The following is a 17,075-nucleotide window of genomic DNA, read 5'->3' on the forward strand; positions in this document are numbered from 1 at the left end:
CCGGGGTTTGAACCCGCCACCCTTAGTATTTGGGGCTGGTGCCTGACCCACTGAGCTACAAGCACTGCCCACCTCTGCTAATGTTTAAAAAAAAATTTTTTTTTTGAGACAAAATCTCACTATGTTGATGAACTGGTCTTGAATTCCTGAGCTCAAGAGATCCTCCCACCTCAGCATCTAAAGTTCTAGGATTACCGACATGAGGCCCTACAGCCAGGAAGACATGTTCCTTTTGGTACCAGAGAATAGACCTAGGACTACTAGCCATAGCCTACAAAATGAAATGTGGGCCTGAGGAAAGAATTGCCTAATTTGAGAAAGGTATATTGGGTCCTCAGAAGATACAGTAAGTGTGCTGTCCTGAGGTAGTCCACTCACGAGGTACTTTATTTCCTAGGTTTAAGATTGGAGGAAATGACCTGTAAGGAAGGGCTTTTCCACCTCTGAGATTCTAAAATAGGTTTATGTGAGAGTGAGGCTGTCCTTTGGAAAGCCTTACTAATCTAAGAAATATTATCCTAATTAATATCAAGAGAATTACAAGAGACCTGAACAAGAAGGTAGGTCAGACAACTCAAAACTACTTATTTCCCTAAACTCTTCCTCTTTCTGAAGCTGTGATTCTCATCTCCTTTTTGTTCCAGGGACCAATTCTAGATGAATTTCTATGATTTTAGAGACAGAACAATGATGATTCAACTTTTATGTGACCAACAGAAACTGTTTTCTGCCACTGTAAAGTGTTAGGTCCAGTACAGTAAGACCTGAGGAAGGGGACTTAAGCCAACAGTTTGGCATCCTAGCGCACAAGATGGCAAGTCCTTAAAGCAGAATTTGACAATAATCTTGACACTCCCTAATGGTAAGACCTTGGCCAAGGCACTTATACATAGCTGCCTCTACTGTTAAAAAAAAGAAAAGAAAACAAACAAAACCCCAACAAATTCTTCTCCCTTCAGGTATTCGAAGCACTATAAATATATTTAACCCTTACCCTCCCCCTGGTGGCGACTACAGTGTGTAATGAGAGTGACTGCAGCCACAAATCCATCATGAGCACTGACCTATTTTGTCTTTCTTACCCTTTGCCCAGTTGTTCCCCTAAAACAGTTGAACTGATTTAAAACACCCATTCTCTTAAAATACTGAAAGTTCTTTTTACTTTAGGACTAATTTATTACTTGGTCCCTAGTTTATAAAATAATCATTGTGAGACGGTATGGCATGTTAGAGTCAGATAGACTTGAATTTGAACACAGTCTGCTGTATGTAGTGTTGAACCTAATTTTTTTTTTTTTGTAGGTATGTTTGGTTTATTTGTATAGATGGCTACTTTTTTGTTGTTGTTGCAGTTTGGCCGGGGCTGGGTTTGAACCTGCCACCCTCAGTATATGGGGCCGGCGCCCTACTCACTGAGCCACAGGCACCGCCCTAGATGGCTACTTTTGAAAAAAAAAACTCTTCTTTTTTTTTTTTAGACAGAGTCACCCTGGGTAGAGCGCTGTGGCATCACGGCTCACAGCAACCTCCAACTCTTGGGCTTAAGCGTTTCTCTTGCCTCAGCCTCCCAAGTAGCTGGGACTACAGGCAGTCGCCATAATGCCCGGCTATTTTTGTTGCAGTTGCCACTGCCGTTTTAGCTGGCCAGGGCTGGGTTCGAACCTGCCACCCTCAGTATATGGGGCTAGTACTCTACCCACTGAGCCACAGGTGCCGCCCAAAATAACCTCAAGTTTTAATGGGTTTTTCTAGACTATCAATAAGATAAAGTAACTGTCCTGGTGTGTAGCACATGGTAAATGCGAAATAGTAATTGCAATTATTATCATTCACTTAGCTCCTACTTGGGGAAGAAACAAAGGAAAAAGGTCTCTTAGGTAGTCTGTCTTGGCCTAGGTCAGCACCACTCTGGCAAAGTAAAGGTATGTGTCTTGATTTTGACTTTTAGGCCGCTAGGCTTCTACTCAGTATCCAAAGTTTTTTGGTGGATTTTCTCAGATTAGTTCATTTTCTTATCTGACACAGACAGGGAAGGGTGTGCTGACATCCAGGCTAGCCTTTTCTCCCTGGCCAACTCTATTCTCATCACCCACCAATCCCTTCTTCACTCTTCTCCTGAGCAGTTTCTGCCTCATGCTGGAGACCGCATCTTGATCACGGGTGCAGCTGACTCCAAGGTGCATGTCCATGACCTGACAGTAAAGGAGACTATCCACATGTTTGGAGACCACACCAACCGGGTCAAACGCATTGCCACAGCACCCATGTGGCCCAACACGTTCTGGAGTGCTGCTGAAGATGGGCTTATCCGGTAAGGGTCTGGGCCATCAAATGGGGCCTGTGCCTCTGCTGGTCCCACTGCATGGTGGCTCCCACACCCCCTCTGTCCATAGTACTTCCTTCCAGAGGCCTGGCTCCTTCCCTTATGCAGAGGTCCAGCCTCATTTGTCTGCCCAGGGCACTCGTCTGTGTAGGAAATCTCCTGGGAACATTTGCTTACCCCACCCTCACCTTCCTCCCTTTTTATCCTCTCCTCCTGGCCTTCTCTCACCATCACAGATGCCCAGAGTATCTGCTTCCCCAAGGCATTCACACTAAGATTCTCCATCAGCAGTGCCCATAGCTCAGTGGGTAGGGCATCAGCCACATACACCCAGGCTGTCAGGTTTGAACTCCGCCCGGGCCAGCTAAACAACAATGACAACTGCAACAACAAAAACAATAGCCGGGCATTGTGGCAGGTGCCTATAGTCCCAGCTACTTGGGATGCTGAGGTAAGAGAATTGCTTAAGACCAAGAATTGGAGGTTGCTGTGAGCTGTGAGACCACAGCACTCTACTGAGGGTGACATAATGAGACTCTGTCTCAAAAAAAAAAAAGATTCTCTATCTCCTCTTTCGTACCCTAAGGAGATCAGCTTGAGTCACCTCTTTAAGAGTGCCTTCTCAGCTCAGCACCTGTGGCTCAAGTGGCTAAGGTGCCAGCCACATACACCCGAGCTGGCGGGTTCAAATCCAGCCCAGGCCCGCCAAACAACAATGACGGCTGCAACCAAAAAATAGTCGGGCATTGTGGCAGGCACCTGTAGTCCCAGCTACTTGGGAGGTAGAGGCAGGAGAATCGCTTCAGCCCAGAAGTTGGAGGTTGCCGTGAGCTGTGTTGCCACAGCACTTTACCCAGGGCAACAGCTTGAGGCTCTGTCTCAAAAAAAAGAGTGCCTTCTCTGACCATTCTGTGTAAAGTAGATAGACATCCTCTGTTTCAGTACCCTAATTATATCCTCTGTAACTCTAATTGCTATCTGTAATTATTTTATTTTTACTTGTTGGTATACTCTTTTGTCTGTATCCTCACTGAACAGTAAGCTCTCTTAGAGAAACTCCAGGTCTGCCTTGTTCTTGGTTGTGTCCCTACATCACAACACAGTGTCTGACACATAGAGGTACTTGTTATATTTCTCCTGAATATTTGGTCAGTAGGCATATGTCTGGGAGTGGGGGAAGCCAGCCAGAAATGGTAGAGTGGACTGTCCCTTTTCTCATGCCCTGTATTGTTACACATTTGTCTCTACTTCCCATCATCTTAAAATAATGTCATTCCTGGGCAGCGCCTGTGGCTCAAAGGAGTAGGGCGCTGGCCCCAAATACTGGAGGTGACAGATTCAAACCTGGCCCCGGTCAAAAATCTGCAAAAATAAAATAAATAATAATGTCATTCCTTTTCTTTCTTTTTTTTTTTTTTTTTTTTAGACAGAGCCTTCTACCCAGCCTGTCGCCCTGGGTAGAATACTATGGCATAACAGCTCACAGCAACCTCTAATTCCTGAGCTTAAGCGATTCTCTTGCCTCAGCCTCCCAAGTAGCTGGGACTACAGGCGCCCACCACAATGCCCAGCTACTTTTTTTTTTTGTGGTTGTAGTTGTCATTGTTGTTTGGCAGGCCTGGGCTGGATTCGAACCCACCAGCTCTGGTGTATGTGGCAGACACCTTAGCTGCTTGAGCTACAGGCGCCAAGCCAATGTCATTCCTTTTCATTTACTCCCTTCTTCAGATGTGACCTTTGAACTTCTTCCTTATGTCCCCAACCTGCTTTAATCTGTCTCTCTTTAGTTCCTAAAGGACTTTGTGCCCTCTTCCTTGTTTCAAAGGAGAAAGATCTAAGTCGTGTATAAACTATAACATAGTGGTTCAAAGCAAGGCACTGAAGTCAAAAAGACCTGGGGTCAAATCCTCACTGTTTATCTGGGGCAAGTCACTTTCCCCTTTACCCTTAGTTTCCTCATCTGTAAAATGGGAACAATCATAGTATCTCCCTTGTTGCTGCAACTGTTAAAATTGAGTTTACTACGTAAACTTTAACGTAGTACTGAGGAATCGCTTCTCAGCCTTTTGGCTAAGATCAAGTGTAACATAGTACTGAGAAGACAGAAAGCACTTGGTGAGTGTTAGGTCCAATTCTATGTTGTATTTGCTGACCTTGACTGGCCAGACTGTACTAGAGCCAGCTAAGTAGATAATGCATTGTGTAGGATCCTAAGCACTTTGGCATAGGCACAGTCAAGGAAGGTGTCCTAGAAGAAGGTGAACATAAGTTGGGCCTTCCAGAACAGAAGGATTTGGATCGGCAAGGAAAAGCATAGATTCCCCAGCTTGAGCACAATGTGTGTAGGTAGGGACAGACATGTACATGTAGGATAAAGAATTCTGTAGTTATCTTTGACCCTCATTTAGAAAACTGGGGAATAAGGTTAGAGGGAGATGTGAAATCCGGTCTTAAAAATCAGGCTGAAGAATTTAGTAAAAAACTTAAACTCATGCTAAAAATATTAAACTCTACAATCTCTATCCACTCTCTGGTACCTGTGTATTAGCTGTAAAAAGCTCCACAGTGTGGAACAGTAGGAGTTTGCTGCTGCTGGGTATACTTTTTGGCATTACTTTTGCCACACAGATGGAACTTCTGGGCTTGCCTTGGCCCATGGTATTTTTAGGTAGCTCTTAGATGATTTCCAGGTTCTTTTTTCTATCACCTCCATACTTCCTTTGTTTCCTGAAAGAAGCTAGATTAGGAAGAAGCAGAGCAGAGTGGTTAAAATACAGTCAAGAAGCCATCCCAGCTCTGCACTTAACCAGCAGTGTCACCTCAGGCAGGTTATTTAACTTCACTGAACTTCAGTGTTCTAAGGATACCTAGGGATAGTGTTAGAACTTAATTAAATAATACATGTAAACCACTTAGGAACAATACTGGACACAAAGCACAGTCTCATAAGTGTTAGTAATCAGTAGTAGTATGACAGTAAGCAAAAATACTGACACCTTTAAAATAGGTACAGTACTCTACCTTTGAGGTTCTATTTGTATAAAATACAATGTGTAAGAAGCATACTCCAGCTGCTTGGCACACAGTGGGCACTCAAGAAATAGGAGTAGTTTTTGATCTTCGTATTATTTACAAACAGAGCTAAAGCTCCTCCAAGTCCTCTTGAATAAAAAGGACTTGGCTTGTCCCCTGCCTTCTACTTAAAGACTCTGACCCTCTAACTCTGTCCTCTTTCACAGCCAGTATGACCTTCGGGAGAACAGCAAACACTCAGAGGTGCTGATTGACTTGACAGAGTACTGTGGCCAGCTGGTGGAGGCCAAGTGCCTCACCGTCAACCCCCAGGACAACAACTGTCTGGCAGTAGGGGCCAGCGGGCCCTTCGTGAGACTGTACGACATTCGCATGATCCATAACCATAGGTATGAAGAGTTCAGCCTCCTGTGGGCAAGTTCTTGGAAACCTGCTTTCCTCTGTCTTTAGCCATGCCTCTTCTTTATGAGGGGGTTTTCTTTAATTTTATGGCTTAAAAATATTTTGGTTAGTCTGAAGGTGTAGCGAGTTATCTCCCATTGTTTGTAGTCATTTACATACCAAACTTCTTATTCTACTTTCCCCCCCATGCTCACTCTGCACATGAGTAGTTAAAAAAATTTAATCCACACTTGTTTTGGAAAATATGAGAAGTATAATAAATTATTTGTAATCCTATCTCCTGAAAGAAATCACTATGTATAATATTTCCTGCTAATTCTTTTACTATGATTACTTGTATAGATTTATAATCTTGTACATGAAAGTTTTTTGTACCTATAATTTTGTTTTATTAAGAAAACAAAACAGGGCGGCGCCTGTGGCTCAAGGAGTAGGGCGCTGGTCCCATATGCCGGAGGTGGCGGGTTCAAACCTAGCCCCGGCCAAAATCCACACAAAACAAGGGTGGTGCCTGTGGCTCAAGGAGTAGGGCACTGGCCCCATATACCGGAGGTGGCGGGTTCAAACCCAACCCTGGCCAAAAACTGCAAAAAAAAAGAAAAAGAAAGAAAAGAAAACCACAAAAGTAGAATATTCTTAGAATTCCCACAGTAACCCCAACCAGAGGAGTTCCTCTAGCCAGGGCCTTCTTTGGCTATTGGGGCACAGGCAGGAATGTCTGTCCTGCTTTGCTTTCATTCATGGGCATGGGCAACCACTGCCGGCCCACACACACAACATGGCTTAGCATGGGCCTTGAGCCTTGGCATGCTCATCTATAAAATGGGGATGGTAGGGTGGTCATGAGGCCCAGACAGTTTATAGGACATACTTGTAAAGCATTGTAATGTGTATGTCTATAGCTAGCTATCTGGTTGGTAGGCCTTTGGGGTTGCTTAAGTAAAGAAGAAAGGTACCTCCTCTCTCTTAGGAACGCAAACTTAAGTTTTCCTCTAGTTGTGTGGTCTTGTCTAGCCACGGGTAGTATTAGGGTATTAACCTATATGATTGTCCTTCCCACCAGAAAGAGCATGAAGCAGAGCCCTTCATCAGGTGTTCACACCTTCTGTGACCGGCAGAAACCCCTTCCGGATGGTGCAGCCCAGTATTATGTAGCAGGTAAGGTCAGCACAGCTCTGGCTCCAAACTCTTGGCTGGATGCTGACCCTCACTGCGAAGCAGGGAGATAGCATGGCATGGTGGTCAAGAGCAAGGGTTTTTTTTTTTTTTTTCGTAGAGACAGAGTCTCACTGTACCGCCCTCAGGTAGAGTGCCGTGGCGTCACACGGCTCACAGCAACCTCTAACTCTTGGGCTTACGCGATTCTCTTGCCTCAGCCTCCCGAGCGGCTGGGACTACAGGCGCCCGCCACAACGCCCGGCTATTTTTTGGTTGTAGTTTGGCCGGGGCTGGGTTTGAACCCGCCACCCTCGGCATATGGGGCCGGCGCCCTACTCACTGAGCCACAGGCGCCGCCCCCAAGAGCAAGGGTTTTTAAATCTGAACTAGCTTTTAATCCTGACTCAGCCATTGGCTAGCTATGTGACTTTCAGCAAATTGCTTAACCTTGATAACTTTATTCTGTAGAATGGGCTTATAATGAGTGAGATAAGTATATAAAGCAGTTGGTCCAGTGCATAATAAAGGTTCAACATTTGGCTCAGCGCCCGTAGCTCAGTGTTAGGGTGCCAGCCACATACAGTGAGGCTGGCGGGTTCGAACCCGGCCCAGGCCTGCTAAACAACAATGGCAACTGCAAAAAAAAAAAAAAATAGCTGGGCATTGTGGCTAGCACCTGTAGTCCCAGTTACTTGGGAAGCTGAGGCAAGAGGATCACTTGAACCCAAGAATTTGAGGTTGCTGTGAGTTGTGATGCCATGGCACTCTACCAAGGGCAACAGTGAGACTCTGTCTCAAAATATATAAATAAATAAATAAAGCCTCAACATTTGAAGCTACTTTTATGATGAAATTGATATCATTTTCAATATGGCTTTCACAATGTCTTGTGCCTTTGAGGGGGAACTGGAAGCCTTACTCTAGAATGACATGGCTATTCCTTGCAGGTCACCTGCCAGTGAAGCTTCCTGACTATAACAACCGTCTGAGAGTGCTGGTTGCCACCTATGTGACCTTCAGCCCCAATGGCACAGAGCTGCTAGTCAACATGGGAGGGGAACAGGTATGTGCAGCTATGTAAGGAGGCTCTACCTACCACCATCCCATATCCAGCTGCATGCCTTACGTCCACTGCCATGAGGCAGACAAGAAGCAACAGCCTCATTGTAAATGATGTCAGAGTTAAATGTGAAGGTAACATGGCGCTGTTGGAATTCTCAGAGAGATATCCCAATCTAGTTTTTTCCATTTTCTTTTTTTCTTAAATGAACTAGGTAGATATATAATGATATGGTTTTTTGGTTAAGAATATAGGCTTTGGAATTGATAGACTTATTTTTTTTTTTTTTTTGTAGAGACAGAGTCTCACTTTATGGCCCTTGGTAGAGTGCCGTGGCCTCACACAGCTCACAGCAACCTCCAACTCCTGGACTTAAGCGATTCTCTTGCCTCAGCCTCCCAAGTAGCTGGGACTACAGGCGCCCGCCACAACGCCCGGCCATTTTTTGGTTGCAGTTTGGCCGGGGCCGGGTTTGAACCCGCCACCCTCGGTATTATGGGGCCGGCGCCCTACCGACTGAGCCACAGGCGCCGCCCGATAGACTTATTTTTAAATGCTGGCTGGCCATTGACTAGCTATGTACTGTAACCTTGAGCAAATCTCTTCATTTTTCTGAGCCTTGGTTTCCTCATCTGGTATTTTTCTAGGAGGAAATCCCTGGGGCTCAGAACATTCACCCAGGCTATGGTTCAGGGCCAGCTTTGGGAACTGTTCTTTGATAATAGCAAGTTGCTAAACCTTCTTTTTGTGTGCTCTAAGTCAGGATATTTGGTAAACTCTCCATAAATTCCTTTATTCTACAAACACTGAGCACTTACTATGGCACTAGCATTATCATAAACATAAGAGAGACAAATACAAAATATCATCCATCCCCAGGCTGACAGGAGATGTGGCAAATGAAACAGTTGATGACATTACAAAGCAAGATGTAAATATATACAAAAGAAACGGGATGGAAAATAGATGGGTGCAGGCCAAACATTCTTGCACCTGTTCCAAGAATCATGAAAAGCCCAGGGGTAGTGCTAGGGTAAATGTAAAATGAGACATTTGACTTTGTGACCTCTGAGGACCTGCCCAACTTAAACATGTGATTCTAATTAAGGGCAGTATTTCAGGCAGGGCTTTGGGTAAATCAAATAGCCCACCCCAAGTGCCAGAGTTAAGAAGATTTTCCTGCTGAGATTTGCTAGAAGCACCTCCTAGGCTAGCTTGATGGTTCCATGCTCAATACTCACTGTGTTCAAAACCTTGGTTCTTGCAAAGCCACATTCTTGCCTCACAGCCTTCATCTCTTTTCTTGACTCGTCAACTCTAGGTCTATTTGTTTGACTTGACTTACAAGCAGCGGCCATACACCTTCCTCTTGCCTAGAAAATGCCACTCCTCAGGGGGTAAGTTCTCCCTTCTGTATCTGTGCTAAGGTATTATATAGGAAAGCTTGCGTATACACTGCCCTTGCTGAAGAGCCTTCCCCTTACTCTGTACTGTGGCTGTCATCCCCCCGAAAAAGCAGATTTCTGAAATAACCCTATCTATGCAATAAGAAGGAAGATTTCAACAGTTCAGAGCTTTGTTTTGTTGGGTTTTTTTTGTAGAGACAGAGTCTCACTGTACCGCCCTCGGTAGAGTGCCGTGGCGTCACACGGCTCACAGCAACCTCTAACTCTTGGGCTTACGCGATTCTCTTGCCTCAGCCTCCTGAGCAGCTGGGACTTACAGGCGCCCGCCACAACGTCCGGCTATTTTTTTGTTGCAGTTTGGCAAGGCTGAGTCTGAACCTGCCACCCTCGTCATATGGGGCTGGCACCCTACTCACTGAGCCACAGGCGCCGCCCCAGAGCTTTGACTTACGAGTTTTGCAGCACAACCCATTTCGGTTCCCTCTGAAAGGACAGTTTCTTTCCATGGCTTGGCTCTTGTAGTTCCCTTCCGCTTTTCATTCTGGCTTAGTCTTCTCATTGATTTCTTCCTGGGACCTACAACATTTAAGTACTTTCTTACCTCTTATTCCCACCCCCACCTCAGACTAAGGGTAACAATGCCAAGTTGAAGCTGTGTCTCTTGCTGGCCAGCAGAGGGCATACAGGCTTTTTTCTATGCCATCACCTGCTAGTCTGTCAGAATTTGCTTTGGGGATAGATTTTACCCTGAGAGAACAGTCCCACAATGGAATCATCCACCCCAGTGATGAAAGCTGGAGAGCTACCAAGAAGAAATGAGGATCTCTTCCTAATTTTTTTTCTGTAATTTTTCCCCATTCCCTCCTAGAAGTCCAGAATGGCAAGATGGCCACAAATGGTGTGTCAAATGGCTTGCACCTTCATAGCAACGGCTTCCGGCTGCCAGAGAGTAGGGGACATGTCAGGTGAGGCCAGCTGACTTGTCCTGCCCTCCAAGCCCCAATTACATCTATGGATTGGAAGGAAGGACATGTCCTGTAAATCTTCTCTTGATGTATACCCAGGAATGCATCCCAGAGGGTGGGGAACAGTACACTGAGACTTCTCAGAGGGTGGTTAGTGGTCCCAATGCAACATCTGCTTATTAGGATACCAGTCATGCTCAGACTGAAGCTCTGGTCTCTTGGTACCAGTAGCTGTGGTCAGGACAAGGGGCTAGCTGCCTCTTGGCACTGAGCTTTCTCCAAAAAGGAGTTCCACACAGATGGGCCTCTCCATTATATTAACCCCCATCCTGTAACATATTCTTGCCCCTGTTCTCTGCCAGGCCTTGTGCTGGGCTTTGGATACAGAGGTGTTCAAATTCTCTAGCCCTCGAGAGAAACAGAATTCTATGTAGGTGTGATTTAATTTCATGGGGTTCAGCTTCAAGGCAGGTGGTGTCAGCTACTGTCATGCCCAGGAGTTTTAAGAATTGCCTTAAATTTGTCCAAGCAGCTTAATTTCTTCCCATCTTTTTACTGGTTCAGAGTATTTGGGATGATTCCTATTCTCTATTGTGGTAATAGGTAATAACCCAGGCTAGGATAGGAACAGTCACCTCTTTTAGGTGGCAGTGCAGTTCCCAGGGGCCAGGAAAACATGAGTGGGTCTCAGGCTAGGATACAGACATCCTGAGGGGCTGCTCTAACCTTCTTTGACTGGTGTGATTTGGTTCTGTTTCCCTTACAGTCCCCAAGTAGAGCTTCCCCCATATCTGGAACGTGTGAAACAGCAAGCCAATGAGGCTTTTGCTTGCCAGCAGTGGACCCAGGCCATTCAGCTTTACAGCAAGGCCGTGCAGAGGGCCCCTCACAATGCCATGCTATATGGAAACCGAGCTGCAGCCTACATGAAGCGCAAGTGGTAAGTGGGCAACGCAGATGGTACTTGGGTCAGGGCAAGGGATGAGGCGACTGGACCAAAAGGCCGTGAGCCTGATAGAGCTGAGTTGCTGAGACATATGGGGAAGGTGGCAGTGACATCCTGCGTTCTCATAGGCCTTCTTGGCCACGGCCTTTCCTCCCCACCTCCAGGCTAATGGTGGGCAGGTGCCTGACCTATTAATCAGGAAGTCTCAAGCACAAAGAAAGCTCATAGTTAAAGGGCACATGTTCACAAATAGTTCCTACATGGTGCTTTGTTATAATATTCTGTGGCCACTAGGGAAGTAGTTGAAGGAATGGTTAATCCCATCTGTTGGAAAATTGGGCATTGGATTGGACTTTGGAGGAGCAGTGGAATCTTGCCAGGTGGAAATGAGGGTTTTGGTGAATTTGTTTGGTATCTGTCTAAAATACCTATAGGCTCCTTGCGCCTGGTGCTTGCTTTCTGTTCTGTAAGACCAGGGGTGTCCAACCCATGGCCCGTGGCTGCATGCAGCCTGGGATGGCTATGAACATGGAGCAACATAAGATCATAAACTTACTTAAAACATTATGAGATTTTTTTTTCATGATTTTTGGTGGAACTCAATTGAATTGTGCAGTTCTTGAGTGTGAACCTTGTAGACAACATTGTGGTGCAATGTCCCGTATAATAAACAAACTTATGCTCCTGTCATTTGTGCACATGCATGGCCTCAGTTTTACAGTGGTATGCAGCTTCCAATATGTTATCTTCCAAGTGCAGACAGCTAATTGACACCATCAGATATTACATGAGCTTGTGGTAACTTGGCAAGGCAGTGGTTATCAATAATCTTTCAACCTACCTTTGCAATGTTAGGTGTTTAACATGATTTAGGAGTCAGGTGAGCATTAAGGTACTTCCACACCTTGGTGGCACCTCACACATTGCCTGCGGCGCTTTACGGTCAGCCCTCTGCCTTGTGCTGCACTGGCAGCAACAATATGGAAGGGCCCGAACCTTGCCTTCTATGTTCCTGTCAACTAATTTTCATAACAAAAGTAAATATAGTCCCTTATCTATTATGTTTTTAATCTCATTATGGCCTCTACAATGGCTCAAAAGAAAACAGAATCCAACAAAAGAAAAATTACAAGTGAAGGAAGATTGTTCAATGAAAAGTGAACAGATGACTAGTTACTTATTGAGGCAAATAGTAAAGCACTCTGCTTAACTTGTAGGGAATTTGTGCAAGTTTTCAAAAACTATAATTTGAAAAGACATTATATGCAAAAAATGCTGCCAAATTGCATGCATATGAAGAATTGTGTCATAAGGACAAAATAGTAGAACTAAAAACAAGTCTGTCTTCTCAACAAAAAAATTATTTCAGAGTTACAACTCAAGTTCTTTCACAAGTTACACTTCCACCCTTTGGCTGTCTGATCACCAACCATGGTGGTTGGCAAGAACTAGTGCCTTATGAAGGGCATCAAAAAGGGAGTCGAGAAGAAAGTGGTTGATCCGTTTTGTAAGAAAGATTGGTATGATGTGAAGGGATTTGCTGTGTTAAATCTAAGAAATTTTGGAAGAACACTAGTCACCAGGAGTCAAGAAACCAAAATTGCATCTGATAGCCTCCGTGTCTTTGAAGTGAGTCTTGCTAATCTGCAGAATGATGAAGTTGCATTTAGAAAGTTCAAGCTGATTACTGAAGATGTTCAGGACAAAAACTGCCTAACTTTCATGACATGGATCTTACTCGTGATAAAATATGTTCCATGGTTAGAAAGCGGCAGACTGTGATTGAAGCTCATGTTGATGTCAAGACTACTGATGGTTATTTGCTTCATCTGTTGTTCTGTGTTGGTTTTACTAAAAAATCTAACAATCAGATATAAAAGACCTTTTATGCCCAGCACCAACAGTTTTGCCAAATCTGGAAAAAGATGATGGACATCATGACCAGAGAGGTAGAGACAAATGACTTGAGAGAAGTAGTTAATAAATTGATTCCAAGACAGCATTGGAAAAGACATAGAAAAGCCTCGCAAATCTGTTTATCCTCTCCTTGATGTCTTCATTAGAAAAGTAAAAGTGCTGAAGAAACCCAAGTTTGAATTGGGAAAACTCATGGAGCTTCATGGTTCTAGAAAAGCTACTGAGGATGAGACAGGTGGTAAAGCTGAACAAACTGATGAATGTGAACCACCAGTCAAAGAATCTGTTTAAAATTCAGACATTTTTTTGTCACCCTGTATAGAGTGTCATGGCATCATTATAGCTCATAGCAACCTCAGTCTCTTGGGCTCAAGAGATCCTCTTGCCTCATCTTCACAAGTAGTTGGGACTACAGGCAAAAATTCAGACTTTTAATAATGACAAATAAAAAGTCCTATTTGTGGGGGGAGAAAAGTTAACAACTCAGATGGATTCCATTATAAAAGCTAGTTATGTGGGACAAGGCATGATGGCTCACACCTATAATCCTAGCACTCTGGGAGGCCCAGGCGGGTGGATTGCCTTAGCTCACAGGTTGAGACCAGCCTGAGCCAGAGCGAAACTTCATCTTTTAAAATAGCAGGCATTGGGCGGCGCCTGTGGCTCAGTTGGTAAGGTGCTGGCCCCATATACCGAGGGTGGCGGGTTCAAACCCGGCCCCGGCCAAACTGCAACCAAAAAATAGCCGGGCGTTGTGGCGGGTGCCTGTAGTCCCAGCTACTTGGGAGGCTGAGGCAAGAGAATCGCTTAAGCCCAGGAGTTGGAGGTTGCTGTGAGCTGGGTGAGGCTACGGCACTCTACCGAGGGCCATAAAGTGAGACTCTGTCTTCACAAAAAAATAAATAAATAAATAAAATAAAATAGTAGGCATTGTCGTGAGTGCCTGTAGTTCCAGCTACTCAGGAGGCTGAGGCAAGAGAATCGCTGAGCTTAAGAATTTGAGGTTGCTGTGAGCTATGATGCCACAGCACTCTACCAAGGGTGACCAAGTGAGACTCCATCTCCAAAAAAAAAAAAAAAAGGTAATTATGTGGTAGCATATTTAGTAGTAAAAAAACCATTTACTGATGGTGAGTTTATTAAGCAATGTATGGAAACCATGACAGATATAATTTGCCCTGAAAAAAGAAAAGAGGGATATTTCTAAAATCAGTTTGTCTCACCAGACTATATAGCCAGGCAAATTAAAGAAATTGGAAAATCTATTGAAAGAAATTTGGAGAGTAAAGCTTCTAATTTTAAATGTTACTCTTTGTTGATGGGTGACAACACTGATGCTACACATATGGCTCAATTTGCCATTTTTATTAGAGGTATTGATGACAAATATAATGTCACTGAGGAAATGGCTTCTTTAGTGCCATTAAAAGACATAACTACATCAAGAGATTTATACAAAGCAGTAAAAAATACGTTAAAGTGGTTTTCTTTGTCCATTGTCAACATATCTGATATAGTTACTGATGATGCCCAGCAATGATAGGTAAAAGAGAGGGACTTGTAAAATTAATAGAAGATGATGCAGTTGCTGCCCAAACTCACATTTGATGAAGTATCATTGCATAACACATTCAAGAAAATTTATGCACAAAAGCTTTAAAAATGGATGTCACACAAATTGTCATCAAGACTGTGAATTTCATAAGAGCCACGGGACTGAATCATTGCCCATTCCAGGAATTCCTTAAAAGTATTGATACTGACTATGGCAACATCATTTACTGTTCAGAAGTAAGATGGCTAAGTCAAGACCAACTTTTAAAAAGATTTTATGATTTTGTGACATGTTATCAAGGCTGTTTATGGTATCAAAAACAAAATTTGTACCAGAACTTGAAGATGAAAACTGGCTTACAGATTTACCATTTTTAGTGGATTTAACCTCTTATTTAAATGAGTTAAATATGTGTCTTCAGGGCGGCGCCTGTGGCTCAAGGAGTAGGGCGCCGGTCCCATATGCCGGAGGTGGCGGGTTCAAACCTAGCCCCGGCCAAAAACCACACACACACACACACACACACAAATGTGTCTTCAAGGTGACAACTAAATAATTAATACAATGTTTCAAACCATAATAGGGTTCCAAATGATACTGAAGTGATGGCAAGCTCAAATTAAGGCTAACAATTTGGTGCATTTCAACACATTGGTTAAACACAGTCCTGTGAACAGCAAAAAAATATGTGGCAAGCTATTTGATACAAAAATTGGAAAACATATTTCAAGATTTCCAGGAAAATAATCAATATTTTGGTGTATTTGCAACTCCATTTTTAGTCGACATAAATGTTACCTGCCATTTTTTTTTTTTTTTTTTGTAGAGACAGAGTCTCACTTTATGGCCCTCGGTAGAGTGCCGTGGCCTCACACAGCTCACAGCAACCTCCAACTCCTGGGCTTAAGCGATTCTCTTGCCTCAGCCTCCTGAGTAGCTGGGACCACAGGCGCCCGCCACAACGCCCGGCTAACCTGCCATTTTTTAAATAGAATGTAGAGAGCTGCAATCTGACATTCAATTGAAAGAAAAATTTGGTTATGTCTCTTTACTAGACTTTTTTCTTTTCTTTTTTTTTTTTTTTTCAGGTAGAGTCTTACTGTGTCGCCCTCAGTAGAGTGCCATGGTGTCAGAGCTCACAGCAACCTCAAACTCTTAGGCTTAAGCAGTTCTCTTGCCTCAGCCTTCCGAGTAGCTGGGACTACAGTCTCACACCACAATGCCCGGCTATTTTTTGGTGGCAGTTGTCATTGTTGTTTAGCAGGCCCAGACCGGGCTCAAACCCACCAGCTTCTGTGTTTGTGGCCGGCACCCTACTCACTGAGCTACAAATGCCAAACCTTTTTTATTTTTTTAGAGACAGGATCTTACTTTGTTGTCCTTGGTGGAGTACTGTAGAGTCACAGCTCACAGCAACCTCCAGCTCTTGGGCTCAGGTGATTCTCTTGCCTCAGCCTTCTGAGTAGCAGGGACCACAGGCGCCCACCACAACCCATGGTCATTTTATTTATTTATTTATTTGAGACAGAGTCTCATTATGTTGCCCTCAGTAGAGTGCTGTGGCTTCACAGCTCACAGCAACCTCAAACTCCTGGGCTTAAGCAATTCTCTTGCCTCAGCCTACCAAGTAGCTGGGACCACCAGGTGCACACCACAACACCTGGCCATTTTTTGTTGCAGTTGTCATTGTTGTTTAGCTGGCCCGGACCAGGTTTGAACCCACCAGCCTTGGTGTATGTGGCTGGTGCCATAACCACTGTGCTACGGGTGCTGAGCCTCTTTACTGGACTTTTATAGGTCCTATCTTCCCAGTGACAAATATCCCTCATTCACAATCACACCTTGTTCATGTCATTGCTTGTTAGCAGCATCTACATTTGCAAGCAACTCTTTTCAAAAATGAAGCACACTGGCCTGGCAAGGTGGCTGATGCCTATAATCCTAGCACTCTGGGAGGCTGAGGCGGGTGAATTGCTTGAGCTCAAGAGTTCAAGACCAGCCTGAGCAAGAGCAATACCCCGTCTCTACAAAAAATAGAAAAACTAGCCAGGTGTCATGGTGGGTGCTTGTAGTCCCAGCTACTCAAGAGGTTGAGGCAAGAGGATTTCTTGAGCCCAAGAGTTGGAGGTTGCTGTGAGCAATGATGACACCATGGCGTTCTACCCAGAGTGACGGAGTGAGACTCTGTCTCAAAAAAAAAAAAAAGAATGAAGCACATTAACAGTAGGAATTTTTTTTTTTTTAAGACAGAGTCTCAAGCTGTCACCCTGGGTAGAGTGCCATGATGACATAGCTCACAGCAACCTCCAA

The 17,075-nt window shown here is 44.3% G+C and overlaps 1 protein-coding gene across 2 annotated transcripts in view; it reads left to right on the plus strand.

Annotated features, from left to right (window-relative positions):
* WDTC1 (WD and tetratricopeptide repeats 1) overlaps positions 1–17,075 on the plus strand; it is a 78,612-nt gene that overhangs the window by 51,671 nt on the left and 9,866 nt on the right. Inside the window, exons 6-12 of one of the 2 annotated variants that reach the window (XM_053576428.1) lie at positions 2,124–2,311; positions 5,563–5,745; positions 6,822–6,916; positions 7,864–7,979; positions 9,298–9,373; positions 10,251–10,347; positions 11,114–11,287. In XM_053576428.1, coding sequence (XP_053432403.1) covers positions 2,124–2,311; positions 5,563–5,745; positions 6,822–6,916; positions 7,864–7,979; positions 9,298–9,373; positions 10,251–10,347; positions 11,114–11,287 — 929 coding nt within the window. The remainder of the gene's footprint in view (positions 1–2,123; positions 2,312–5,562; positions 5,746–6,821; positions 6,917–7,863; positions 7,980–9,297; positions 9,374–10,250; positions 10,348–11,113; positions 11,288–17,075) is intronic. The other variant, XM_053576429.1, reaches the window with a different exon arrangement.

Source organism: Nycticebus coucang, chromosome 22 (genome assembly GCF_027406575.1).
Source record: "Nycticebus coucang isolate mNycCou1 chromosome 22, mNycCou1.pri, whole genome shotgun sequence".
NCBI classification, from domain to species: Eukaryota; Metazoa; Chordata; class Mammalia; order Primates; family Lorisidae; genus Nycticebus; species Nycticebus coucang.